Source organism: Chaetomium fimeti (genome assembly GCF_033439085.1).
Source record: "Chaetomium fimeti strain CBS 168.71 chromosome Unknown B0H64scaffold_3, whole genome shotgun sequence".
NCBI lineage: Eukaryota > Fungi > Ascomycota > Sordariomycetes > Sordariales > Chaetomiaceae > Chaetomium > Chaetomium fimeti.
The window spans coordinates 2331765-2356637 of NW_026944331.1; the positions used below are offsets into that span (position 1 = coordinate 2331765).

General features: G+C 55.5%; 9 protein-coding genes across 9 annotated transcripts; 5 read left to right on the forward strand and 4 right to left on the reverse strand.

Annotated features, from left to right (window-relative positions):
- Positions 1-204: 204 nt before the first annotated feature.
- B0H64DRAFT_423529 (uncharacterized protein) lies at positions 205-1829 on the forward strand. Its single transcript, XM_062805611.1, has 6 exons — positions 205-530; positions 587-657; positions 718-929; positions 989-1070; positions 1132-1423; positions 1489-1829. Exons 1-6 carry the CDS (start codon positions 497-499, stop codon positions 1749-1751), a joined length of 954 nt encoding a protein of 317 aa, XP_062660836.1. The 5' UTR covers positions 205-496; the 3' UTR covers positions 1752-1829.
- Positions 1830-3896: 2067 nt separating this feature from the next.
- Positions 3897-6305, forward strand: B0H64DRAFT_431288 (uncharacterized protein; the record flags this gene model as incomplete). The annotated part of the gene is made up of 4 exons (XM_062805959.1): positions 3897-4138; positions 4259-5944; positions 6128-6221; positions 6278-6305. Exons 1-4 carry the CDS (start codon positions 4021-4023, stop codon positions 6303-6305), a joined length of 1926 nt encoding a protein of 641 aa, XP_062660837.1. The 5' UTR covers positions 3897-4020.
- A 2251-nt stretch (positions 6306-8556) lies between these two features.
- On the reverse strand, positions 8557-10072 carry B0H64DRAFT_431289 (uncharacterized protein). Its single transcript, XM_062805960.1, has 3 exons — positions 9812-10072; positions 9303-9404; positions 8557-9056 (listed from the first exon to the last, which is right to left on the reverse strand). Exons 1-3 carry the CDS (start codon positions 9907-9909, stop codon positions 8834-8836), a joined length of 423 nt encoding a protein of 140 aa, XP_062660838.1. The 5' UTR covers positions 9910-10072; the 3' UTR covers positions 8557-8833.
- An 827-nt stretch (positions 10073-10899) lies between these two features.
- Positions 10900-16552, reverse strand: B0H64DRAFT_122603 (uncharacterized protein). Its single transcript, XM_062797980.1, has 2 exons — positions 16246-16552; positions 10900-16095 (listed from the first exon to the last, which is right to left on the reverse strand). The coding sequence occupies exons 1-2, from the start codon at positions 16335-16337 to the stop codon at positions 10977-10979; spliced, it is 5211 nt and encodes a 1736-aa protein (XP_062660839.1). The 5' UTR covers positions 16338-16552; the 3' UTR covers positions 10900-10976.
- A 503-nt stretch (positions 16553-17055) lies between these two features.
- Positions 17056-18033, forward strand: B0H64DRAFT_122629 (uncharacterized protein). The gene is made up of 2 exons (XM_062797982.1): positions 17056-17434; positions 17682-18033. Exons 1-2 carry the CDS (start codon positions 17175-17177, stop codon positions 17971-17973), a joined length of 552 nt encoding a protein of 183 aa, XP_062660840.1. The 5' UTR covers positions 17056-17174; the 3' UTR covers positions 17974-18033.
- Positions 18034-18524, reverse strand: B0H64DRAFT_122626 (uncharacterized protein). Its single transcript, XM_062797981.1, has one exon. The coding sequence runs from the start codon at positions 18358-18360 to the stop codon at positions 18094-18096; it is 267 nt and encodes an 88-aa protein (XP_062660841.1). The 5' UTR covers positions 18361-18524; the 3' UTR covers positions 18034-18093.
- A 428-nt stretch (positions 18525-18952) lies between these two features.
- On the forward strand, positions 18953-19530 carry B0H64DRAFT_431291 (uncharacterized protein; the record flags this gene model as incomplete). The annotated part of the gene is made up of 3 exons (XM_062805961.1): positions 18953-19113; positions 19178-19320; positions 19421-19530. 3 exons carry the CDS (start codon positions 18953-18955, stop codon positions 19528-19530), a joined length of 414 nt encoding a protein of 137 aa, XP_062660842.1.
- A 211-nt stretch (positions 19531-19741) lies between these two features.
- Positions 19742-21909, reverse strand: B0H64DRAFT_357266 (protein transport protein SEC61 alpha subunit). The gene is made up of 3 exons (XM_062801614.1): positions 21720-21909; positions 20232-21576; positions 19742-20176 (listed from the first exon to the last, which is right to left on the reverse strand). The coding sequence occupies exons 1-3, from the start codon at positions 21727-21729 to the stop codon at positions 20101-20103; spliced, it is 1431 nt and encodes a 476-aa protein (XP_062660843.1). The 5' UTR covers positions 21730-21909; the 3' UTR covers positions 19742-20100.
- Positions 21910-22070: 161 nt separating this feature from the next.
- Positions 22071-24081, forward strand: B0H64DRAFT_122648 (IPP transferase-domain-containing protein). Its single transcript, XM_062797983.1, has 3 exons — positions 22071-22253; positions 22320-23793; positions 23852-24081. Exons 1-2 carry the CDS (start codon positions 22131-22133, stop codon positions 23658-23660), a joined length of 1464 nt encoding a protein of 487 aa, XP_062660844.1. The 5' UTR covers positions 22071-22130; the 3' UTR covers positions 23661-23793; positions 23852-24081.
- The last annotated feature ends 792 nt before the right edge of the window (positions 24082-24873 follow it).

The following is a 24873-nucleotide window of genomic DNA, read 5'->3' on the forward strand; positions in this document are numbered from 1 at the left end:
GGATGAAGTGCTGTGCGTGAAGGAATAGCAAGACGGGGCTGCAATTAACCGTGAGAAGCAAACAGGGCGAACGGCAACGGGAACATGATGACGTTTGGTGCCATGTACCAAGCGAGAGGGAGGAGTCATCGGGGACTGGACCGCAAACATATGCTAGCAACATGCTTGTTCAGCTGCAGATTTGAAATGCTCCATTAAGGTGACGCGATTTTCTATTTTTGAATTCAGGGTTGGAGGGCGTGAGTTGCTTGTTCCGCCGAGGTTCGGTCGAAGCCGCATGGTCAACCCCCGACCTCCGGGTGCAAACACCGGAGCTCGGCAAAGGACTGGCGTGTCCGTTCGTTCCGCCGAAATCTCGGTCGAGAAGCCATGCGCAAAGCAACTTTGGCTCGAGTATAAGTAACCATGCAAAACCGTTGGGCTTGGTCATTTTCTCTCCATCAACCATTCGAACACCAACTTTGAACAGGTTCACTTTCACCCATTTCAAGAGAAAATGGTCAAGATCGCTATCGCCGGTGGTGCTGGCAGTGAGTCGTCTCCTCCTCAACAATCTCAACCACAGGACACTGACATATCTTCGCAGATGTTGGCCAAGAGATCATCGACGTGCTCGCCGCAACAAAGAAGCATGAGATCTTGCTCCTGTCTCGAAAGGTTCGGGCTCTTGGAACAGCACGTTCTCGACTCGAATCACTGACTTGAATCGGCATGTAGGATACTCCCACGGAGAAGCTTGCGCCCGGCGTGACCTGGGTCAAGATCAACTACGAGAACCCGGACCAGCTGGATGAAGCCTTACGAGGAGTTCACACGGTTCTCTCGTTCATCACGGCGCATATGGATCCGGGCGGTGTGGCACAGAAATGCTTGGTCGACGCGGCCGTTCGGGCCGGTGTGAAACGCTTTGCACCGAGCGAATGGGCGTCGTATGTTATAATATGATTACCACGGCCTCTTGCAGCCCTCGCTAACTCGGACCTTGCAGGTCTAAATTTGACTACATGCCCTGGAACGATAGTAAAGGTGTGATCCGGGAGTACCTCAAGGAGTTAAACAAGGAGAAAAAGGCAATATTTCTCAAGCATGGCGACTAATTCCCGTTTCGAAATGCTGACACTCTGCCGACAGGTCCTCGAGTACACTCTCTTCATGGCCGGGCTGTTCACAAGCTACCTCACCCTCCCGTACAAAACGACCAAGCACGTCCACCCGATGCAGACCCCGATCGACTTTGGCAACCGCCGCCTTCTCATGGTGGAGGGTAGCGACGACGTTTGCATCACCCTTACCACCGTCACGGACATGGCCAATGTTGTGGCTAGAGCCGTCGAGTACGAGGGCGAGTGGCCGGTTGCTGGGGGCATCAGGGGTGACGATTTGACCATAGGCGAGATCATCAAGATGGGCGAAAGAGTTCGCGGTGAGTTGATTGTCTTGCCATCTATATCAATTGATGACTTCTAACTTGAGATATCACTTAACCAGGTGGAACGTTCAATGTCGAGAGACTGAAGGCGGATGACCTCAAAGCTGGGATGGTGAAGTCGACTTGGATCCCCACACCCGACCACCCGTCCTTCACCCCCGAGCAGATATCGGAGTTTGCAGAGCGTATGACCGCTGGAGTGGTTCTTGGTATCTCGGTCGGTGGCTTGAGTGTTTCGGATGAGTGGAATCAACTGTTGCCGGACTACAAGTTTACCAAGGCGGAGGATTTCCTGGCCGAGGCCTGGCGTGATAAGCCATGAAGGATGATTCTCACCCACGAGGGCGTTGAGACGTCGTGGCTGGACGTCACTGGGCATGAGGTTGGATATTAGTGGCTCAAAAGAAGTAATGGTGGTGGCGGTGCATCCCTTCCGAGCTGCTGTGCATTCTTGGCGACGGTATGGAAGCCTTAGATATCTCGAGCCCGCCGCTAGCCTTCTCTCCCATTCTGCTCCTCGTATCCAAGGCTTCAAAATGCTATACGAATCTCCCTGGGATCTCGTGCCCATGCAGTGTGACGGCGCCGCACAAATCGACCCGTATTACGATGCATACGCCGAGTGCGCCCGCCCGTGCCTCGGGTGTCCCGACTACACTTGGACATACCAAGGCTCCAACTGCGCCAAAGGACAGTATAATTCAACAGTTCCGACCCCATGCTGCCCAGTTCCTCAACACCCATGGCGCTCATACTACCCCGAGGTCTGGGAGTGTGTGTGGGAACAATGCGCAGAGGGACCAGACGACCACAAGAGTTATGTAGTCGCCCAGGCTACCTTAACCTAGTTTGGACGGTTTTGCGCAGAGGATAAGAAGCAGCCCCTTTACGAGTACTGGAAGGGCGTGCATTTCCATGGCGAGTACGACATGGAGGGTTTTGGTGAGATTGATCCCCAAGACAGCCCCTGACTCGGACTCTCGCTGAACCAACATCTTTAGACTTCGAGCCCCTCCTCGACCCTGATGTCGCCGTCTCGGGATACTACGGGTGGGGGTGTCCTAGCTGCATGGCATATGGACCTCCTTGCCGCCGTGCTCGCTGGCCTAAGGCATACTCCGTATTCGAAACCCCCGACGACCGCCGAGACGACACGCAGTTGGACATGTGGTTGGACACTTTGGGGGACACTTTGGGTTGTGTACGCACGTTTGGCGCACGAGGCCCGCTGGCTCTGGCACGCAGACACAGAGCTCATCCTAACCCTTGTCGTCGTATGGATCGCCATCGGTGACATCTCGCTGAGGGGCGGGGAGCTGTCCCCCTTGGACATCCTCGTCTGGCCGCGCATCGACGCCGTGCCGCCGGGATACGGCCCCATCCCTGCGACCCATATCTTGACCGTGCGGGCAGCAATGGGGGTCCTCGACAGCTTCATCAGCGTGGCCGTCTTCATCATCTTCACCAGCTGCCTTACCCGGCCTTCCCGATGGTGGTGGCCGTTACCTTCCCGCTGACTTCATTTCAGGGTCGTGGTGACACTTGTTACAGTTGTGGCGGGGATCGCCGTAACTGCGAAGCGAGGTATCTGCCCGGAATATACGATGGGCATCTGCACGCTTAATTCTATGCTGGACGTGGCCATATCAACGTACGGGAGCAGCAAGTTGGGCCGCCTCCACATCGCCGACGGGTACCCCAGCGCGTTGATGCACTTTGTCCGAGGCATCTCGGTCTTCTCGCCGCTCAACGACTCGTACTCCGAGTACCGGATTATTCAAGGAGTCTTCATATTCATTTTTGGAATATTGACCTTTTTCTTTAACCTCGTGAAGATTGGATTTACAGAATCACCGTTCTTGAGAAGACTCGCGGGCTTGGATCTAGAGGACTTTAATATTCGACAGGGACTCTGCAACCTTCTTTTGGCCACAGGACACGTATTGTTTTCTTTCTGCCAGTGTGTTGCCTAGTATCACCCTTCTAGGCTATGTCCTTACACTCTTCTATCTTCTCCGGGTCATCCTTGGATTGAAGGCTCTTTTGGGACCGCCCCCAAATGTATCCTTCCAGGACCTGGACCAGATACTCGCCATCGTTGTTGGAGGGACAACGGCGATTACCAGCATTTGTGGCTCTGTGTTTTCGCTCATACGGCACAGATTTCGTACAGTTATGTCTACTAGCCTTGAATAGTAACTAGGTAATAGTCATACCCTACCCTCCTAATGGCCCTTTAAGAATAACGAGCTTAACCCCAAGCTGGAAAAGGGTAATAGGTACCTTACCTAGTATGAGAAGAACCTCACAATTAGACCCTACCCCTATCCTACCCCTACCCCATTCCTACCCCTACCCCTATCCCTATCCCTATCCCTCCCTCCCCCCTGCACATCCCCCCTCAAACCCCCAAGCCCAGCGTGCCCAGCCCAATGCTGACTAAAACATGTTTCGTCCGCCGAGCCTCGGCGGAATCCTTTCGACCCCCATCCTCATGCTCTCTCCGGATTTCAACGGCGAGCCTCCATCGCGTTGTAGCCCCTTTCCAACCGAACCACATCCCTTCGCTCGGCCGTTTTTATGCCGGAGATATGACGGATACAACCCCCCCTATGCACGAATTCCCCGACTCCGACTCCCTTCTGGCTGAACATGAAGCACAACGGCCGCGGAAGAAGGTCCGGAAAGGCACGAGGAGCTGCTGGGAGTGTAAGCGGCGGAAGGTCCGGTGCTTGTTTGCGGCGCCCACAGACACTCTCTGCAAACCCTGTAAGCGCCGTGGGACGGCATGTGTGAGCCAGGAGTTGCCCGACGTACCACAACCCACAGTCGCGAGCGTCGTCAACAGCAACCAAGTCGATGTCCATGATAGGTTGGGCCGCATGGAGAGGCTGGTTAAAAAGCTAGTTGAGCAGATGACCCGAGATTCCAATGCGTTTTCGGGCATCTTTCTGGGAGATGGACTATTTAGGTCAACCCCAGATGCGAACATCTTTGGCAGAAACATTCTAGCCGGCTCAATGCCTCTCCCCAGGCTGCTCACTCCAGACACATCCATTACCTGGGCGTGCGATAAGCCAGTGGCGGCTAGTTCCAAGCTCGGCAAACTCTCTCAGAGACTCGCTGAAGCATGGCCCAGTCAACACGAGCTTGATCGCCTTTTGAGTGGCCAAGTCGAGTCCTCCGAATCTCTTGTGCTTAAAGCCTCGGGCATGCCCTATTCTGGTTCCGCATCAGTGCAAGACATACTGCAGATGCCACCACCGGGCTCCCACCCCGTATTTGTTGCGCGAAAGCTCCTACTTCTCGGCATATTCTTACAAGGGCCTGTGGCCGGGCCTTTATCTGAGGATGCAGCAACAGATACGAGTCCCAGTTGCTACAATATTGCGTCTGGGGTGGTGGAGGCAGCTAGCCTCGTAACGGGCAACGATGAGCTCGCCAACTCAATCGAAGGCATAGAGTGCATCATGATGGAGAGTCTGTATCACGATCTCGCCGGTAACCTCCGCCGTGCCTGGGTCGCCATCCGCCGGGCAATAACCATGGCGCAGATGATGGGTCTACACCGAGGAGCCGACGTAGACACCCCGTCGCTGGAGGTATTCGATACCGGGCCTCGAGTTTTCATCGACCCCCAGAACCTATGGCTACGTCTGCTCCAGGCAGACCGCTACACATCACTCATGCTAGATCTGCCGCAGAGCTCGCTCGACGATGTCTTCGCAAGCCCAAGAGCGCTTGAGCGTTGCACATCCCAGGAGAAGATGCGGCGGCTGGACTGCCTCGCGGCCGGCCGCATCCTGCAACGCACAACCGCCGACATGAACGACTACACCACAACACGCGAAATTGACACTTTACTGCAAACAGCCTCGGCCTCAATGCCAGCGCAGTGGTGGCTCACACCAGACCTCAGCGCCACATCCCTCACCAACCCCACCACCGCCCTCACCAACGGCACAACCCTCATGGACCAATTCGTGCACTTCCACCTCGTCGGACGCCTACATCTACCCTACCTCCTCCATCCACCGTCGTCAACAGATCACACCAGCCGGCACGACCACACCTACAGCCAACTCACCGCCATGACCGCCACGCGCGAGATGCTCGCCCGCTTCCTCGCCTTCCGCGCCCTGAGCCCGACCGCCCCCTACTGCCGCGGCATGGACTTCTTCGCCTTCATCGCCGCCGCCACGCTCTGCGTCGCACACATCCAGGGCTGGGGCTGGCGGCGCCGGCAGCACAACAACTACAACAACCACCACCAAAACCACAACCACAACACCAACCCCGAAAAAGACTCCATAGATAGTAGTGGTAATGGCGGGATGATGATAAACCACCTCTCCCTCCTCGCGCACCAGCGGCCCAGCGACCGCGGCCTGGCCGAGCGCACGCTGGTTTGCATCGAGCAGCTTGCGGGTGTGCATGTGGATGACGTGGCGACGGGGGAGATGGCGGACGTGCTAGGGCGGCTGCTTGGGATGGAGGAGGATGCGGCGCGCGGGGGTGTGTATCGCACCGGGTCGTGTGTTGGTGGAGGGGGTGGGAGTGTCCAAGGTGGGGTGGGGAGGGTGTTGGATGGGGGGAGGGTGGTGAAGGTGTTGATTCCGCATTTTGGGGTCGTGGAGGTGGAGCGGTTGGAGGGGGATGGGGTTGGGCCAGATGTGCCGAGCACTGTGGTTGGTGAAGATGGAGAGGAATGGGCGCTGGATGGTGTGGATATGGGGTTTGAGGATATCCTGGATGGGTTGGGGCGAGGGTCGGGCGTGTCTGGTGAGGAACAGTGGGTGGAATGGGTGGGAGATGGGGTTTCGTAACGCTCTAAGGGGTGTTATGAAGGGGAAGACGAATCATGTTATACATTTAGGAGCAAACGACGTGGTAGGAAGTCTCCTAGTGTCACTTAGAGGGCGTAGTGTTGCCTGAGATATCATATAGTCCGCTCCGCGTATTTGCAAGGTGCAATCAAGAGTTCTAATTACAGCCGCCGTTACTTTGTGGCGTCCAAGTTTGCCCGTAGCGCAGCAATTCCAACGTGGTTTGCGCCACCAACCCTCTCGCTGTCACAGAGCACATGCTGACATGGCAGAAATCCAAGCCTCACCTGAAACACGACCAATGTCGCTTCTTATCTCACGGCACGAGGTCCCGCTGCCAAGTCGGACAGAGGACAAGACAAGACAAATCCGGGTTTAGTGAACTCATACCCCTGACAGCCCAAGGCTTCCTTCCAACTGAGAAGAGTTATTTTTCAAGTCCGAACCCCATCGGAAACGAGCTCTCTCACCGTCGTTTTTATCAATTCATGTGGTGCAGCAGCAGTTGACGACCAGCCAGCCATAACGTACTAAGACAAAGGCCCAAAGCTTCAACCCCAGTTACGCAAGCGCACAGTGGCTCAGAGCCCCGAATAAAGGACTGCGTATTTCAGCCTCAGCGGCACCTGCTTACTGCGTTCTGGAGCGTCCGACAAGTGTGGCGATCAGACAAAGACAAATCAGCGGTCTATGAGCACGACGGCCCGTCGAAGGTGAACTGCCTACATATACTCCTTTAAGAAATCGGTGAGCACAAACCACTTGGGTACCGACGACCAATCTTTAACTAATATACCAGAAAAGGACCCAGTCTCAAGCATCGCCTCAGGGGCCACAACCACCCCCATCCGTCAACAGTTTGCGTCAAATCTCACATTGCAACTCCCACGTCACTCGCCAGTAAACAAACGCAGAGATGGGGGGCACAGACGGACATGAGATGGCGATGCCCGATATCCCCATCTACCTCTACATCATCTCGGGGCTCATGATCGGCACTTTGGTGGGGACGCAGTTCCTGGGTATGTGGTTGACGGGATTTAAGAAGCCGGTGGTGGTGAGGGGGCTGTTTGATCCGGACGCTATGAGGATGAGGAGATGAGGGGGTCAGTGTTGGTTGGGTGCAAGATGGGACGATTCGGGAGGAAGCTTTTACATGTACATACAAAACTACATATGGGTGTGTGAAGATGGGCGGCAATTACCGTATTTATTGCACGTACACTACTACTACTATGTAGAGGAAGTCCAACGAAGGACTGGGGTATTTGATGTTTTTTTTTCTTGTCATATTAAAACCACAGGTGCTAACACACGTCTCGCGCCCGCCTGTGTCAAACCCGAGCAAACATCCTCAATAAAGACAAAGAAGGAATCAGTGTCCAAAGTCCCCCAACCAGCTCAATCAATGCTAATAGCAACGCCGAATCCTCTCAAGAACTATTGGCCGTCGCCGAAAACCAAGGTCCGGGACTGTCGGGGAAGCTGTCGGAGGAGCTGTCAGAGCTGTCGGAACGTCCGGTCCTCGAGCTCTCGGACCCCCCGGTGACGGACAAGAGCAATGGGGTTGTTTCCGTCGGTTCAGCCTCCCTAATATCGACAGGGAGAGCCTCCAAATCCGGGTCAGCACCGTCGCTGTGTTTAGCATCGTCTTGCGATGGCGACGGCGACGGCGGGTTGGAGGCGGGTTGGCGGGCGTACAGCAAGACAACCGCGACCATGAGAATGCAAGCGAAAACGAAACAAATCATAATCACTTGCTGTTGTCTCATGATCTGGAGGTCGCCCATCCGGAAAGACTTGAGAGGGACCGTGGGGGCCATGGCGAATCTGCTAAGGTCGGGTCTGCTGATGGCTCTATAAGAGTATACGAATTAGCATTCCTAAGGACGCCTTAGGTAGAGTTTGTTGACTAACTTCCTGGACGCGGAACACAATATCTCTCGCACTGGAAAGCGCTTTTTTAATCAAGGTTACCAGCTCGCCACCAACAATTGCTGTTGAAACGACACAAAGAAGGCAGAGAAGAATACCCCTATTTCGGCCAAGAAGATGATACCGCCCAGAACAGAAGTGTTTCATGAACAACATCAAGGCACACGACATTGGCTTTGAGGTAATTCAAAGGAGAAGAGGGGAGCATAGCCACCTACCGTGAGGCTCTGCCTCGCCCAACGGATGTGCGCGTCTCAGATTGGGTCGGGTCGCACGAAGCTGCGGCGGGCTGTGTCGCGACGGACTAAGCGGCCGGGGCTGTAATTTGCGGGGTGATGGGCTCTTTGGGAAAAAGCCTCACGAGTAAGCAAGTACAAAATGTGGTGAAATCTAAAAGTCGGGAAATTTTGAGGGACGCTCCGGGTGCCTTGCTTTTTCTTCATTAGTTGCCACTGTTCATGGAAGCAGGCCGGATAGGCCATGCATATCATTTCTGTGTAGACAAGCCATGGATATGCAGGCAAAAGACCACGCTTGATATTCCACCCGTGCTCTCTCACCAAAGCAGACACCCTGAGAGCTGGCCAAGATTATAATTCCAAAAGCGCTGCCAGAAACTGCGCGTTCACCATCACCGCCAACTTCACCCGCCCATCCAGTGCCTATCACCCCAATACCCCCTCTCGAACCCATTCCCCTGCTCCGGTACTGCCGCTCCACGCCCTAGGTTCCCATACCCCGTCCCCGAGGCACCACTCCCACTGCCCTGTGCTGCATCATCCCCCATCATGACGATAGGAACCACCGCCTCGCGCTCGAAACCGTACCCCTTCCCGTCTTCATCATCCCCCGCAAAACCATAAACACTATCCCTCCAATCCTCACCGGCATCATCCCCATCCCCATCCTCATTCCCACTCCTCTCCCAATCCCCGCCCCCCTTCCCACTCCCCTCCCAATCCCCCTCCCCAGCATCCCCCCTATCCCCAACCCCCCTCCGCTCCACAACCCCCTCCCCCACCTCCTCAACATTAGCATCAACAGCCCTTCCCTTCCCCTTCACTCTCCTCATCTCCTCCCTCCGCCGCCGCACCCGCACCACGCACACCCACCACGCCGCCGCAAACACCGCCCCGAACAGCATCAGCCCGCCGACTACCGAGGGCACGCCGATCTTGACGAGGTCGAGGGCTTCGTTGTTGCTAACGTTAGCGCTGTTGGTGGTGGCGGGTTCGGGGGGTAGTCCTGTCCCCGCTGGCTTTGGGAACGGGTCGGGACGGGCGGTGCTTGATGGGTGGGGGGGTGTTGATGAGGTGAGGGTTTGGAGGGTTGTTGGGGGTGTTAGGGACTTTGTTCTTGTGGTGGTTGATGTGATTGTGACGGAGAGGTAGACTGTGGAGCTTGGTGGTGGTGGTGGTGGTGGTGGTGGTGGCGGAGGGTCTTGGGTTGGGGGCGGGTTGACTTTGGATTGGGGGGGTGGGTCGGGAGTTGGCGTTGGGGGTGGCGGAGGGGGGTCGGGGTTTGGGTCTGGGGAGTCGACGGGTGGTGGTGGTGGACTGGTGAAGTTAGTGATCCGCGGTGATAAGGAATAAGAAGGGGGGGGGGGGTAGTAGTAGCTTACGGTGAGTCGTCCCCTTTGCCGGGTTCTGACTTAAAGAACGTTTGTGTTGGTTGAGCGGCCATGGCGAGATTTGGAGACCAAGAGCAAGCTCGTTCCATTTGGCCGCGAACCTGAGGCTGTATCTTGACTTGCTGCGACTAACGAATGGATGCCGATCTGGTAATTCCCAAACGTGGATATCTTGTAAAATCTATCCCACAGCCAACGATTTGCTTGATCGACCGTCTTGCTGTTCCTGATACTTCAAGATGCCCTGTGTAAATACTATTGTCAGTATATCTCGAAAAGTCCCTAAACAACCCCCAGGTGGTGGTGTCTTAACCCTACCTCTATTCTAGTACCCTCCACTCAAGTCTGGCTGGTGATGAAAACTAGGTAACCAGCCTGTGAATCGTACCCCGTTGCTGCGCTCGCAAAAAGCCATAAACGCCCATCACACCTCCAACTGTGGCACAACAAGTCTTTATATAAGATCCCCAGGACCCAGGTAACCACGTGGTCGCCCTACCATGACGGCGTCATACAACCCCCATCGTCACTTTCGGACGGCTGTCGCATCTCTGTGTGACCCCCAACCGCCCCTGTGGATCGATCACACACAGCCCTTGACAAGCAGCAGCTTGAGATGAGACTATGCCGAATGCCGAATACCGATAACCTTTGAGGACTAGCTATTATGGCATCGGCCAACTCGGGTACTCGGTGATGACACGAGCTTCTCAGCTTTTCCATCGGGTATTCTCAGGCTCCTTCTGGAGACTGAATCCCTTGAACCTCTTCACGGCACGGTGACGACATCACTGAGGGACCCGTTAATGTAACAGAATGCAAACGTATTTCTTTTTGCCCAACCTAAAAACAACACCATGGACCTATCCGCTCTGTGCCCGGATCTCCTATCTTCGGGTGGGGGCGAGGGCGGCATCAACCCATACCTTTCTTTTCCATCGCACGTCCCATAGGACACGACGCCCACCCTCGCCCCGGAGCCACCAAGATTGGCTACTATATACTCCGACTAACTGCCATGTCCAGTACGTATGCACACACACCATCAAGTCCGGTACCATTGAACCCCCCCCCCACCCTACCCTCTTCAACTCAACACCGCAACCCCTTCAAGCGCACACACCCAGTTCGCCACATCCCCACAACAAAAGCGCCCCTATGACTCCTGCGTCCCCTCGGCCGCGGTAGCCGCAGCCGCAGCCGCAGCGGCCGCACTCCCACTCCCGCTCGCACTCCCGCCCTCCTCCGCATCCTCATCCCCATCCTCATCGACATCCACCAGCTGCTTGCCCTTCCACGCCTTCTTCGCCGCGACGGCAAGCACCGGATAATCGCCACTCATCTCGCACATGCCCCTGAACACACCCCCGGCCCCCTTCCGCATCAGCTCCCACGGGTGGCCGTACTCGACGATCTCGCCCTTGTCGAGCACGAGGACCTTGTCGTAGTCGACGATGGTCTGCAGGCGGTGGGCGATGGTGATGGTGGTGCTGGTCAGCTCGCGGATGGTGGCCTGGATGGCCGAGTCGGTGGCGTAGTCGATCGACGCCGTGGCCTCGTCCATGACCAGCACCGTCGGGTTCTTGAGCAGCGCCCGCGCCAGGCAGAGGAGCTGCCGCTGGCCCTGCGACAGGTTGTTGCCCGACTCGGTGACGGGCGACGAGAGGTCGAGGAAGACGTTCTTGTTGATGACCGAGGCCGGGCGGGACGGTTGCGTCGGGGTCTGCGCTTCGCTCGTGCTGTTGATCGTGGTGGTTGCGGTTGTGGCTTCCGGCAGCGTGAGTGTGGTGGACGCGGCGAGCTCGTCGGGTTGGATCAGGTGGACGCGGCGGAGCGCGTTGAAGATTTGCTCGTCTGTGTACAGGGTAAAGGGGTCGAGGTTGCTGCGGATGGTGCCCATGAAGAGGGTTGGTTCTTGCGGCACGATCGTGATGGCCTCGCGGAGGTCACGGAGACCCATCGGGCCAATATCGACATCGTCGATGAGGATTTTGCCCTCGTCGGCCTCCAGCGCCCGGAAGATGGCGAGCGTGAGCGAGCTCTTGCCGGCGCCGGTCCGCCCGACAATGCCGATCTTCTCCCGGGCCTCGATCTTGAAGGTGAGGTTGCGCAACACAGGCTCCAGCTCCTCGCGGTACCGTGTGCTGTAGTTGATGAACTCGACCGTCCCCTTGGACGGCCAGTTCGCGGCCGGCCGGTTCTTCTCCACGATGGCCGCCGCCTCCTGTTCCACGTCCAGATACTCCTTGATTCGCTCGACCGAGTTCATGTTTTGTTCGTTCAGGGCGTACAGGCGAACCAGCCACAGGATGTTGTCGGCAAATCCAATCGCGTAGCTGAGCGAGATACCAGCCGAGCCGGGATCGATCTTGCCGAGGCCGACAATGACAAACACGCCGGCAAAGAAGGCCACGACGTCACCGAGGCAGTCGGTACGGAACGAGAGCCATCTGTTAGCAGCCCAAAGATAGATGAACGGCCGAAGCTGCGTGTTGATCCGGGCGAGGTTGTCCCGGATGAAGCGCCTCTCGTCGCCGTACGCGCGAATCGTCGTGACACCACTGAGGGTCTCGCCGAACTGCTGGAAGAGTGGGCTTCGCTCGACTGACTCCAGTCGCTTCAGGTCGCGCGACGCGTGCAGGTAGAACTGCCCAAGGAACACGTATGCGAGAGCGATGAAGATGCCAGCGACCAAGAACATCGGTGTGATGTAGGCGATCAGGACGACAGTTACGACGATGCCCAGAGCACACGACATGACACCGATGGCGATGGGCGCCACCTCCTGGTCGACGGCCTCCAAGTCCTTGCTGAACCGATTCATCATCTGCCCAAGTGGCGTCACGTCGAAGAACTTGAACTTTGCGCCAGTCACCGTAGTCATCAGGCGATTATGAAGCTTCCACGACGCAGTGAGAGAACCGAGGAATATCCACAAATCTCTGAACAGAGCTGCGGCCGCGCCCGCTATGCCAATAGCTGCCAGCACTGTCAGGTAGTAGGTTACATCCACTTCGGGCATTTCAGAGGTGGAGATCGTCGTCGAGTTGCCCTTGACATAGTTCGCGATAGATGCGAAGTACGTCGGCGATAGGGTTTGGACCGAGTAGCTGTGCGAGTTCATGCTGAAGCTGATCTTGGCCGTCTCCTCGGCGGCGTATTGGTTGGACCACTCCTTGATCCACAGACTAGTAGCGACGCCGGAAAATTGCTGCGTCCCAAAGACGAGACCAGCGACGATCCAAAACCACCAGCTTCCCATAGACCGCAGGTAGAGCTTCATGACGGGCCACTTGACGGCACCCGTTGCCTTGGTCTCCTCCATGGCGTCTTGCTTCTTGTTTTCCTTCTTCTTGGTGGTCTCGTTCCTCGTCTTATGTTGGTCACCATCCACCTCGTTTATTAAAGTCGCACCGCTCTCCTCGCCGACACTCGAGGGAACGCGAGAAGGTACACGAGAGATGTGAGCGGAGCCTGGAGCGGACTTCTGTACGGCAGCGTCTTCCGGCAGCACGCCAGCCGCGATGAGCTCTTGTGGCGTCCCTTGACCGGTGACGCGGCCGTTAGCCATTGTGACAACGTAGTCGGCCGGCGGGACGCACAGAGGGATATTGTGAGAGACGAGAATGCAAGTCCGGTGGCGCATCAACGGGCCCATGATGCAGTTGTTGAAGATCCACTGGGCGGTATGAGAGTCGACAGCGCTGAGGCAGTCGTCCATGAGCAAGTGCTTCGAGTTCGAGTAGACCGCTCTCGCAAGCGAGATGCGCTGCTTCTGGCCGCCGGAGAGGGTGATGCCCTTCTCGCCGACCAAAGTCTCGTCTCCGTTGTCCAGGATTTCCAGATCCCGTTCAAGCGCGCACGCCACGATGACGTCCCGGTATCTCTGCTCGTCGAGCGGGGCCGAAAACAGAATATTGTCCTTGATGTTGGCGTTGACAAGCCAGGCCTGCTGGGCGACATAGGCGCACGTCTCAGCAAGCCCTGTTTCGGGGTCGGGGCGGACATCCTCACGGCTGCGGCCACCAGGGAGAAAAACGCGGCCCTTCATGATAGTCATCTCACCAAGGAGCGCCATGAGCATCGAGGTTTTTCCACAACCCGTAGGGCCAGTGATGACATTCAGTTTGCCGAGCTTGAAGTCGAGGTCGAGGTCGAGGAGGCGGAAAGCCATGGAACCGTCATCGGCAACGGTCGTCTTGCTGCCCCAAACGAAGGTGGCCTTCTTGAACCCAATTACCCGTTTGCCAGTCTCGTCAACGTTGTCGACACCCAACTGCGCAAACTTCTCGGTCTCCTCCTCGGACAAGAACTCCTCAATACGGTCGATCGACACGCGGGACTCCTGGACGTGGGCAATCATGTCGCCGAGCTGGTCGAGCGGGTAGCGAAGAAGCATGAACAGGGAGATAGCGGTGAAGGCAACTGAGGGATACAGCGGCTTCTTCTCAACAACAGTGTAGATAAGGAAGGAGAAGAATGTGATGAGAATCGGCACCGTGTTCCATACCGCAACAGCCGCGGCCCAAATCATGAATCGCCACCGCAAAGCCTTGAGTTCGGCACGGCGTTTCTCGTCAACAATGTCGGCGAACCGGTGCTCCCAGGCAAAGTACTTGATGATCCTGATATTCTGCAGGATTTCGTTGGTCGTGTGGATACGTTTGTCCGTAGCAGCCATAATCTTCTTCTGACTTGAGTTGAAACCTTTTCCAAACGCAACGTTGATGGGGAGCAGCAGCGCCATAACCACAAAGCCAGGGATGGCACTCAGGCCCATGACCTGGTAGAGCAGGACGACGGAGACGATGAGCTGGGTGGGGGCTGTCGCAACGAGGAAGTGCATGTATGCGGTAACCTCGGACACCTTGAAGCTGTCGACGGACATCAGGTTGATGATAGTGCCCAGATTGACCTGCTCGTCAGAATCACCCGCCTTGTCCTTGCCGGGAGCAGCATCTGTAGTAGGGTTCGCTCCCGACCCGCCATTCTTGGACGCCTTTCCGAGCCCGAGAAGGCGTTTGGCCCGCGCGATGACGCCTCCCTTCTTAGTCGCATCGGAATCCTTGTGGTCGCCGCCGAGGCTGGTATCTTTGCCAGCCGCCGCTTTTCTGCGGAGGGCTTTGGCGTAGATCTCGCCCACCAGAATAGCACGGATGTTGATGCAGATTTTGCGGCCTATCCACAAGGCCTGTCCGTCGCAGACGGAGCGAAGGACATCAGTCAGAGGAAGGAGGATGACGTACAGCCAAAGCACGTTTCTGGGGGCGATCGAGGGGTCCTCGACGTATCGCAAAATGGCTCTCAGGAGCAGCGTAGGGGCAAAAGTGAGCGCGCCACCTACGGCAGCCCAGGCAGCTTGCGCAAGCAGGACCCCTTTAAAATACTTCAAAAGATGGATAGCCAGCGAGGTGGTCTTCTTGAAAAGACGATAATTGGACAGGACAGCAGCAGCTTTGTCCTTGGGAAGCAAGTTCCAAACCCTCTTGATATTTAGGGGCTCCTTCCAGCCGGAATAGACGATCGTGTCGACCCAGGAGAAGGTGTAGTGCGAGAATAGCGACGCCAAGTTCTCCCGGCCGGGCTCGATGCCGTCCTCCCACTCCAAAAGGATTGTCTTGTTCCCCTTACGGGTGGTGAGAGCCATACCAAAGAGCAGCGATGTCAACGCAAACTCGATAATGACCAGCGTCTGGGCCAACTGGGAACTCGAGCGGATCAGAACGGAGCGGAATACGACCAATGTGAACAACCATTGGCAGCTGTAAATGGCAGCCGTATGGTTCCAGATATGCGGGACACGCCATTGCGTGTTTCCCAAGAAGAGCCGGAGCGACGTGAGCACCAGGACGTAGACCCAGACGACCAAGCCGGCGATGGCAGCAATGCCTCCCCACTCACTGCCATACGCGCCGCTGACCAGCGCGACGGCATTGACGGACACCAGCCCCGCAACAGCGAGTTCTTCGACGAGAACGGAGAGTGTCTGGCCGGGTGGGGTGTCGGCTTGCACGATCGAACCCTTCGTGGTTGTCTTTACCAGCGCGAGGCGGCCGCCGGTGATGGTCAAGTCTTCCTCCTCATCGCTCTCGCAAACCGGCTCTTCCTCTCGCGGCAATTCCGTATGTGTTTGCGGGGATAACGTCGTCGGGATCTCGCCAATGCGCTCGTATCCTCGACCACTTTTTAACTTAACGGCTCGAATGATGTTTTGGGCGGCGAGTTGGAGAAATGAGAGGCCGATGACGGCCAATGGCAGCAAGACCTTGAGATAGCTGTGTTTCAGCTCTGCTGATTAGCTTAACGGTTCTGCAGAACGCCATGCCGCCGCTGGAAGGTAGATCAACGGCACAGCACGGCGGCGTCGGGACTGTCAAGCGTGGAATGGATCTGGACTGGGTTTGGAGTTAGGGTTTTGTGCTTACTCTCGCTGGAAGCAACGGGTGAAGTCATCGGTCCGCCATATTGGCCAGGAACACGACGCGAAACCCGTCTCGCCCGCGTCGTCGAGGCGCATGGCAGGTCGGCTCGCAAATCTCGACTGCAGGTCTCCAAGCAGGGGGGCAAGACCGGCGGAAGGATGGGCCACGACGGGGTGGTGGTTTTGGAGGGAACGGAATCAGTTTGTGGTACAGTGACCAAAAAAGATTTTAAAACAACTTGAAAGAGAAGCAGAGAAACGGGAACGAATGGTTCCTGTCAATCCGCGGGAGGATGTCTTGGTGCCTCTTAGGCTTCCAGCAAGTCCAGAAAAGGGAAACCCTGCTGCATACGCTAGCTGCTGCATCTGCTGCACCTGCCGCATTCCCTTCGCCGGGGTGGACTCGCTGGGGTCGTCTTTCTTAGGATTTGCTCCTCTCGAGGGCACACCGTGCAGGTTCTTGGTGCGGGTCTGCCTGGGGTGTTGCGCTTATCAAGATCCGAGAAACGGCGAGACCGGGACGCCGGTCAGCAAGGTGGGGTCGGGTGCTGGAGAGCGGAGCTACCAAGCGAGGTGTGAGGTCGGTCCACGATCTTGAGCTCTGCTCGGCCCGAACGCGATGAACACGACGAAGACGACGAACGAACACAACAGTTGAAGAATTCAGGGGAACAGCGAACCATCTTCGCAGCTAACTGTACCTGATGACGGGAAGGAAGGGGCCACTTCTACTTGCGCGAAAAGAGAAAATGTTCCAGAACGCTCTACAAAACAATACCGTGACAAGCCCGGCATTACGCAGTAGGTCCCTTGGCTCTCGAGGACTGACGTGACCGTTTTTTGCCGCTTTCAAGGTTGGGACCTCGCTGTAAGTTTCCGCGGGGGCCGAAAGCTCGGGATCTGCCCTGGGCGGTCAATGATGTCAGACGGCTGATGCTCCTGCGAAACATCGACCGCTCCCAGGTTCCGCAAAGTACGAAGTACTACCTGCGTATCATCCAGTTTGTGTTCTCCCTTTGGCTGCCCCTTTGTTGTTTGCAATATGTGATGCAGTGTCGAGAAAACAGTTGCCAACGGTTTCTTTCACCGCCAAGTCAGTCCCACTCGCGGTCACAACTGGCGGGAGCTAATGCGGCCACCTTGACCGGGGCGCACGCCATTCAAACCGACCAGCCAGGTACAGAGAGTGTCGGGTATGTCCCTCGTTGGAACTGTGTCCAACCGTTCCGGCTGAAGCTTTTCTGCACTTCGGCTCGGATAGAGCAGCGTTTGCTCGCTGCGGAACCGGGGCAAGGTGGGGTCCTTTGGCATCCCCGCGAGTGCCGCGCCATCCAGTCAGGCAGGGGACCTTCCTAATCCATCACTGTGTCCGGCAAACGCCAGTTCGTCTTGGCGTGCGCGCGCGCCGAACACGCCCTAATTTTTTGAAAAAACGGCCAGAAGACTAGAAATCAGTCGAACTATCTACAGCTATATCAACCAACCCACCACATACGCGCACCGCGCAAATACCTTAAGCTATATATCTAAATACATAGAATCAGAATATTGTACCCGATTAATGACGCGGATAATACGCGCTGAGATCTTGATGGTTTTAAAAACTGGTAAATTTTTGCTAAAAATCGCTAAGATCTGCCAAGCTTTGCCAAGATATCTTCGAAAAGTTCGAACAAAATCAAGAAAAACAGAAATCTATCGATACCTCAACGCGCATTATCCGCATCATTAATCAGGTACAGAATTCGGATTCTACGTATCTAGATATATTACTTGAGGTATTCGCGCGGCGCGCGTATGTTGTGGTTTGGTTGATATAGCTGTATATAGTTTTCTATCCTCCTATTTTTCCCTAAAAATCGATAAAAATTAGAAAATGTTGCGCAACCCGCGCGCGCGTGCCAAGACGTACTGGCGTTTGCCGGACACAGCAGCCCTTTGAGGAAACTATCTGGCGAAGGTGGGCACGGGTTTTGCAGGTGGTGTGAGCACCCTCTCGCCAAAAAAAGGCCGAACTCGGAAGGAAAGCAGAGGGGGAAGCAAAAAGCAACAAATACAGGTTACCGAGAAAACAAATCGAGCAAAAGGAATCGAAGAATAGAAATCGAGTAAAAGACATCAAATTACAAAAGATCGAGCAACAAAACCCAAGGAAAAGGACCGTGACACAAATGAAAGAAATGAAAAAAAGAAGAATCCATGACGAAAAGAAGAAAAGAATGAAAAAAGCCAAGTTAATGGAGTAAATGCAGTTTCTTTGGACTTCTGAATACCTGTTCGCTTTCAAGTTTGTTCCGTTCTAGTTTGGTGAACTCGTGTAATTCAGGGCTTCACATCCTAGTACAGGTTGCCCACAAAGTGCTCGTTGTTTTCTAACTACACTCAACTGTTATGTTCGTCTTGTTCATTGTGCTCGTCATGTTCGAGCTGATCAAAAGAGTAGTCCGAACGCTCTCGCGGGACATTGTGACTGAGTACCTATCTATTACATTGTTACCTAGCACCATCTATAAAAGCTTATGTGACATAGTATTCCAAGCGCAGGTCATAAGATTGGAACAACAAACTAAGCCGCCCCAAACTTATTTCCCTGACACAGATAACAAAATGGATAACCTGGATACCGCTTCTCTCCATCTTCGACGCTACATGGCGAGCAAGGTCAAGCTATGCTCGATGCCATCGACCAGCTAGGGACAATGCTTGACACCATGGACAAGCGCATTGCCGAGCTCGAAACGAAGATAGACAACAAGACCGCCGAGCTAGCCACCACCGAAAACCGCATCACCACGCTAGAAGCAACCCTTAACGACTACGTCACCAAACTCACTGGTCGATCGGACAGGATGCAGGCTTATCAAACAGCGAGGTCCGCTCCCCTAGCCCTCCCTTTATCTCGAAATGAACTAGCAGGTCATACTAACTTGATATAGTAACAAAAACGCTATCGCACGCCTGCAAAATACCCGGTCAGTCACTGCGACGGACCGCCAACTGGTGCCGCTGTATTCACTGCGAACGGGCAAGGTTATTCCCAACTTCCCTGCTACTCTTGAGGATATTGATCGCCTCCGAGGTATGTATATCCCCCCGCGTCTAGGGAACACCTCCCAACGCCAATGCATATGTTAGTACTACACAAGGAAGATGGCTAACACGATATCATCACTGAATAGTTCCCGAAGCCGACGCCATCCTCACTGAGCTCGGCGACACGATACCGGTGCTTGTTGAGGAGAAGCGATGGAGGATTCGCTCCTTTGCGGTGTCCTTATTCATCATGTAATTAGAGAATACACTAATTAGGGGACAAGACTCCAGGCAATGGTATTTTCCTGCTTTAGCGGCGGCCCTACAACCAATCCGATGTCACTCCATTTGAAACCTAACAAGACATTGGCGGCTACATTTGCTGGTGCAGCCATCGCAAGCCAGAGGTGTGTATGTTGTGTTTGTGTGTTTGTGTGTGCGTGTGTGCGTGTGTGATGTGCGGGGTGGTTGGAAATTATTGTTTTGATGTTTACCTCTTTGAAACTGTATCCGGCTCGTTCGCGCTATCCCATGCAACTGAGCAAAATAATTCAAAACATCTTGATGAGCAACCCGAGCGCCTAAGCCCCGTAATTTACTATTTAAAGACCTCCCGATTCGACTGCCCGTCTGGATGCAAAATAACCCGCCCGCTTTTAGGAAGCCTCCCTTTATAATCTTGCTTCGTTGCTACTATACAGTAAAGCCAGCGCTTGACTCCCCAGACAATTACAGACTAAATCGACACGACTAAATTCCGGATGCGAAACGCGACCGGCAAATGGGTCGAGGAGCGCAGCAAGCGGCAAAGAGATAGTTTGGCTGCTCAGCCCATGATCATACCCTTCATGCCCGCCAAATCTCCCTCCTTGGCGGCGATTTCGAAGTAGCCGTAAATAATCCTAAGTCAAGTTAGCCCGTGCCATAGGTTGTTAATTCGAGGGTGGTTCAGCTTACGTGACGGCAAGGAGGGTTCCGGTGCCAGAGCCAAGCGCGCCCATGAGGTCACTGGCGACAGAGAGAGCGCCGATACAGGCACCACCGAAGGCAGCGGCGGTGGGGATGATGCGCTTGAGCTCCTTGTACATGCTCTGCTCACGGTGGCCAGCCATGACGAGGCCCTGGTCCTTGAGCTGCTTGGCAACATCGCGGGGGCTCGAGCCAGACACCTCAATCCACGTCTTGGAGAAGATGGCGCAGGCAGTCAGCATGTAGGCGATGTAGACGGCGGTGTGGATGGGGTCCAGCAGGGCGTCCTTGAAGTTGAGAGGAGGCGACATGTAGTAGACGAGACCGGAAACGGCCGACAGCTGCGAAGAGCCGTCCTTGGCCTCCCAGACACCGAAGAGGCGGACCAAGAGGTTCTCCGAGAAGCGCGAGTACAGCATCTGGCTGATCAGGAAGATGTTGGAGGACAGGGCCGACTGCAGCATGATGGGCATGTTCGAGGTGTAGAACAGGCGGATGGGGTACGAGCCACGAGCACCACGCTGGCGCGACGACTTGACCGGGATCTCGACGCGGAAGCCCTGCAGGTAAATGACAGCGGCGAAAACGGCGAGGGTTGCGAGCAGGTTCATGATGTTGGGCAGGTTCTGGCGGTAGAAAGCCTCCTGGAGCGCGCGCTGCTTGTTGGGCCAAGTCATGAGCAGGTGGAAGAGGGCGATGACGGCACCCTCGTACTCGGGGCCACGGCCGGTGTTGATCGAAGTCGGGGAGAAAGCCTTCCACATGATGGACTCGCAGATGTTGGTGGCAATGAACAGCGAGATACCGCTGCCAAGGCCGTAACCCTTCTGGAGAAGCTCATCGAGGAGAATGACGATCATGCCAGCGATGACCAACTGCAGAATGAGCAGGAAGACAATGCCGGCACCGAGCTCGCTCGGGGGGCCATAGAGACCGGTGAAGACGTAGACGGTGGCGGTGCCGACCGAGAGGATGAGGGCGAAGAGCTTCTGGGCGGTCTGGTACAGTTCGCGGTCGGACTTGAGGTCGAGGTTGACGTCGATCATGTGGGTACCGGCGAGGAGCTGGAAGACCATGCCAGACGAGATGATGGGCGTGATACCGAGTTCCATCAAGGTACCTCGGTTACTCGCCATCATCATACGCAACCAGTATAGCGGATCGGATGTGTCCGACGAAACGATACCGTAGAGCGGCATTTGGCTCATGACCAGGAAGATCAGGAGGGTCAAGCCCGTCCACATCAACTTTTGGTTGAAGGGGATCTTGGTCTCGGGCTGCTGAACCTCGGGGAGGAACGGCACGAAGGGCTTGACGAGGTCGAGGAACCGTACTGCACGGCGAAGGAGATGGTCAGCGCATTGTCGCGAACATTAATCAAGAACACGGGGCTCGCCTCAGCTGGAAGAGCTGCACGAGTCGCGCAAGCTCTCCAGCAGACACACGAGCTCCGGGACGCGCCGCGCTGCAACTTACAGGAACTCATGTTGGGCAATTGGAAGGGAAAACCAAATATTAAATCATCCAGAAGAAAAAAAGAAGTGGCGGAGTGAGCGACAACGACTCTGCAAAGGGAGCGAGTTGTCGTCGGCGCAATGGGGATTCGGAAAGGGGGAAAGAGGAGGCAAGCAGCTGGAGAAACGGCTCCTTAAAGATCTGGCTTCAGAGTTATTCTGTGATGTGTCCAATTTCGAAATGGGTCCACACGTGACAGATGCACCCAATCCAAAACAAGCAGCGGCTGCTCCGTGCACCGGCTTGCGGCTGGAACTTCGCCAAGGCTTCTCCAACAATCGGTCTGTGGGGTTCCTTCACCTTCTCCAAAAATCGAAGACCTGCCCCGAAGCCTTGAAAGATGCCGCTGCGACTCAGCACCGCGCGACGCCGATGGGCTTCCTCTCCCGTTTTGTTCCCCTCCTCGGCTCCGCGCTGCGTTCAGGCAGAGCTACCGTCAAAAGAATGACACCCCTCATCATCATCTACGGCTCGACCGGGACTGGCAAGTCGGACGTACGTATGTCACTTTGCTATTTGCACGTGCTCTGAAAGGCGTCAAATGTGGCTGACAGCGACCAGCTCGCCGTTGAACTGGCGACGAGATACAATGGCGAGATCATAAACGCGGATGCGATGCAGCTATACAAGGGGCTGCCGATCATAACCAACAAGCTCACGACCCAGGAGCAGCGGGGGGTCCCCCATCATCTCCTCGGCAGCATCGAACTCGGCGAAGACCCTTGGGTTGTCACGCAGTTCAAAAAGGAAGCCACAAAGATGATATCCGAGATTCGCGGTCGAGGAAAGCTTCCGATTGTGGTGGGCGGCACCTCCTACTACCTCGACGGGCTGCTCTTTGAGGGAAGGGTTGTGGACAACCAACCAGCACTGGAAGGCGGCGCATCGAACCGTGACGAACTGGCTGCGAAACACCCGATCCTGACAGACACTCCAGAGGCAATGCTGGCAAAGCTGCGTGAAGTCGATCCCGTCATGGCGGACAAATGGCACCCGAATGATGCACGCAAGATACGGACGTCGTTAGAAATCTACTTTGCCACAGGCCGCCGTGCGTCCGACATCTACGCGGAGCAGCGGAGCAAAAAAGAGTCCAAGTGGGCATCGGAGAGCCGCGCGCGAGACCATGACCTCGGCGAGATACTTCTGTTCTGGCTCTATGCCCAGCGGGAAGTGCTTAACGAGCGGCTCGACAAGCGCGTAGACAGGATGGTGCAGAATGGCCTGCTCCGCGAGACGGCCGAGGTTTATGATTACCTCCGCCAGAGACTCGCGGCCGGTGAAACGGTCGACCGCTCAAAGGGGATCTGGCAATCCATTGGCTTCCGCCAATTCGAGCCTTACCTCACAGCGGAGAGGGAAACCCCTGACAGTCCCGGGCTGGATAAGCTCAAGCTGGCGGGCATTGAAGACACCAAGTCTGCGACGCGCCAGTACGCAAAATATCAGGTGCGCTGGATGACAATGAAGACCATCTCATCCCTCCAGGAAGAGAAGCTGCTAGATCGGCTCTACCTCCTCGACAGTTCGGACATCCAGCGGTGGAACGCAGAGGTGTTGGACAAGGGGGTCGAGTTGACGAGGCAGTTTCTCGCCCGTGAACCCTTGCCCCCAGCAACCGGGATGTCCGAAATGGCGAGGGAAGTCCTGGCTGGAACAGTTGAAAGGAGCAACCGCCAGGACACGCCCTGTCGCAAGACTTGCGAGGTCTGCAAGAAGACGCTGTTAACTGAAGAGCTGTGGCAGGCACATGTCACGAGCAGGAAACATCTCAAGGTGGTGCGCGCTGCCAAGAAGAGGCAGCTGATTCCAGCCCATGCCGTGCCGTCCAGAGCCTTGGTAGCGGCCACACCCGTCTGTGCCGTCCCAGAAGATACTGCCCCTACAATAAATCATCTCTGACCTCAACGACTCCGGTTCTCTGAGTGCCCCTTGTCTTTAGCCAGCTCGCCTTCGCCAATCAACACGGTAACAATAGTGATGATGTCCCCGGGCGGTCTGAGCGGAATCCTCCTTACGAGGCTACTGAGACAATGCAGGTAGAAGTGTTAAAGGACAGGCAGACATTTAGTTATTGACTTTGAGATCGGCAGTCAAGCCCGAGCGGGTTTTGCCGCGCTTGGCCGCTGTATCGGCCGTCTTCGAGTGCTGAGGAATCGATGGAAGTTCCAATAACAACGACGACAACAACCACCACCACCACCTGGATTGGTTGGATAATCAACAACACTTCTGCCTATCACAACCCTATGGTCCCTCAGTTTGATTCAAGCTCAACCTAACTTGCTTGAATGGTTTTTACTGGGCGTCTTGCCATTTGTCATTTGAACAAGTACGTCCAGGCATCCAGAACAAGACCGCAACGAACCGACAGAAATGTCAACCCCGGTGCACGAAGTACCGCAATTGGTCAGATGGTGGTAACAAATTGCTGCATTCATCAGTCTTTGCAGAGCGCAAACGGCTGTCAAGGCTCGCTTTCGGTTTCGAGACAGGCACCAACAAACAGCATGCAGAGGAGACACACCTTGAGCCGTTTGCATATCAGTTCCAGACTCGATCGCCCTGCTTTCATGATGCCTGGCTGCCAGGTATCGTCATGACGATAATGTTCAACCAGTAATGTGTACTGGTCACGAAATCCCCACCGCCATTTCCTCATGTCGGTGGTGGTCTAGGCTCTAGGTATCCATAAACCTCTCCGAGGTTAATGTCCGGCATGAGGCACCCGGTATTCAGAGATCTGTATTGAAGGTAGCAGCCCGTAACTATGCTGTGGAACATGGGACTCAAGTTGGATGCCTCAGGAGCACATCCCAGGACCACCTCCCAGGACCATGGGGAGGACTCTTTTGGGTCTGCTCTTTGATGGTGGAGGTGGAGCAGACCCACTGTTGTCAGCCTGGCAGCCTGGGGACTTTTTGGCAACCAATGACCGGAAGCTGCGGGCTCAGGAACAACCAAGACGAAAGAAGGGAGATTGTGCGCGCCGACCTCCGAGGCGACTGCGGGTTTCGAAACAAAAAGAGACAGCCAGCCCGGAACATTACGTAGCCGGCAGTCCGCAGTCATGTCATGAACCAGACTGGCTTCCATTTGCGACTGCACAGGGCGC

Bases quoted from the DNA above. Each gene is read 5' to 3' on its own strand.
- B0H64DRAFT_423529 (XM_062805611.1), top strand. From the start codon at position 497: ATGGTCAAGATCGCTATCGCCGGTGGTGCTGGCA. The intron at 658-717 runs GTTCGGGCTCTT...ATCGGCATGTAG, and splicing joins TCTTGCTCCTGTCTCGAAAG to GATACTCCCACGGAGAAGCT. The intron at 1,071-1,131 runs GCAATATTTCTC...CTCTGCCGACAG, and splicing joins AGTTAAACAAGGAGAAAAAG to GTCCTCGAGTACACTCTCTT.
- B0H64DRAFT_431289 (XM_062805960.1), bottom strand. From the start codon at position 9,909: ATGGAACGAGCTTGCTCTTGGTCTCCAAATCTCGCCATGGCCGCTCAA. The intron at 9,405-9,811 runs GTAAGCTACTAC...CACCACCAACAG, and splicing joins GGCAAAGGGGACGACTCACC to CGCTAACGTTAGCAACAACG. The intron at 9,057-9,302 runs GTGGGTGTGCGT...TTGGAGGGATAG, and splicing joins GCGGTGTTTGCGGCGGCGTG to TGTTTATGGTTTTGCGGGGG.
- B0H64DRAFT_122603 (XM_062797980.1), bottom strand. From the start codon at position 16,337: ATGCGCCTCGACGACGCGGGCGAGACGGGTTTCGCGTCGTGTTCCTGG. The intron at 16,096-16,245 runs GTAAGCACAAAA...GCTGAAACACAG, and splicing joins ACCCGTTGCTTCCAGCGAGA to CTATCTCAAGGTCTTGCTGC.
- B0H64DRAFT_122629 (XM_062797982.1), top strand. From the start codon at position 17,175: ATGCTCCTGCGAAACATCGACCGCTCCCAGGTTCCGCAAAGTACGAAG. The intron at 17,435-17,681 runs GTATGTCCCTCG...AAAAACGGCCAG, and splicing joins CCAGGTACAGAGAGTGTCGG to AAGACTAGAAATCAGTCGAA.
- B0H64DRAFT_122626 (XM_062797981.1), bottom strand. From the start codon at position 18,360: ATGTCTTTTACTCGATTTCTATTCTTCGATTCCTTTTGCTCGATTTGT.
- B0H64DRAFT_357266 (XM_062801614.1), bottom strand. The intron at 20,177-20,231 runs GTAAGCTGAACC...AACTTGACTTAG, and splicing joins GGAACCCTCCTTGCCGTCAC to GATTATTTACGGCTACTTCG.
- B0H64DRAFT_122648 (XM_062797983.1), top strand. From the start codon at position 22,131: ATGGGCTTCCTCTCCCGTTTTGTTCCCCTCCTCGGCTCCGCGCTGCGT. The intron at 22,254-22,319 runs GTACGTATGTCA...GACAGCGACCAG, and splicing joins CCGGGACTGGCAAGTCGGAC to CTCGCCGTTGAACTGGCGAC.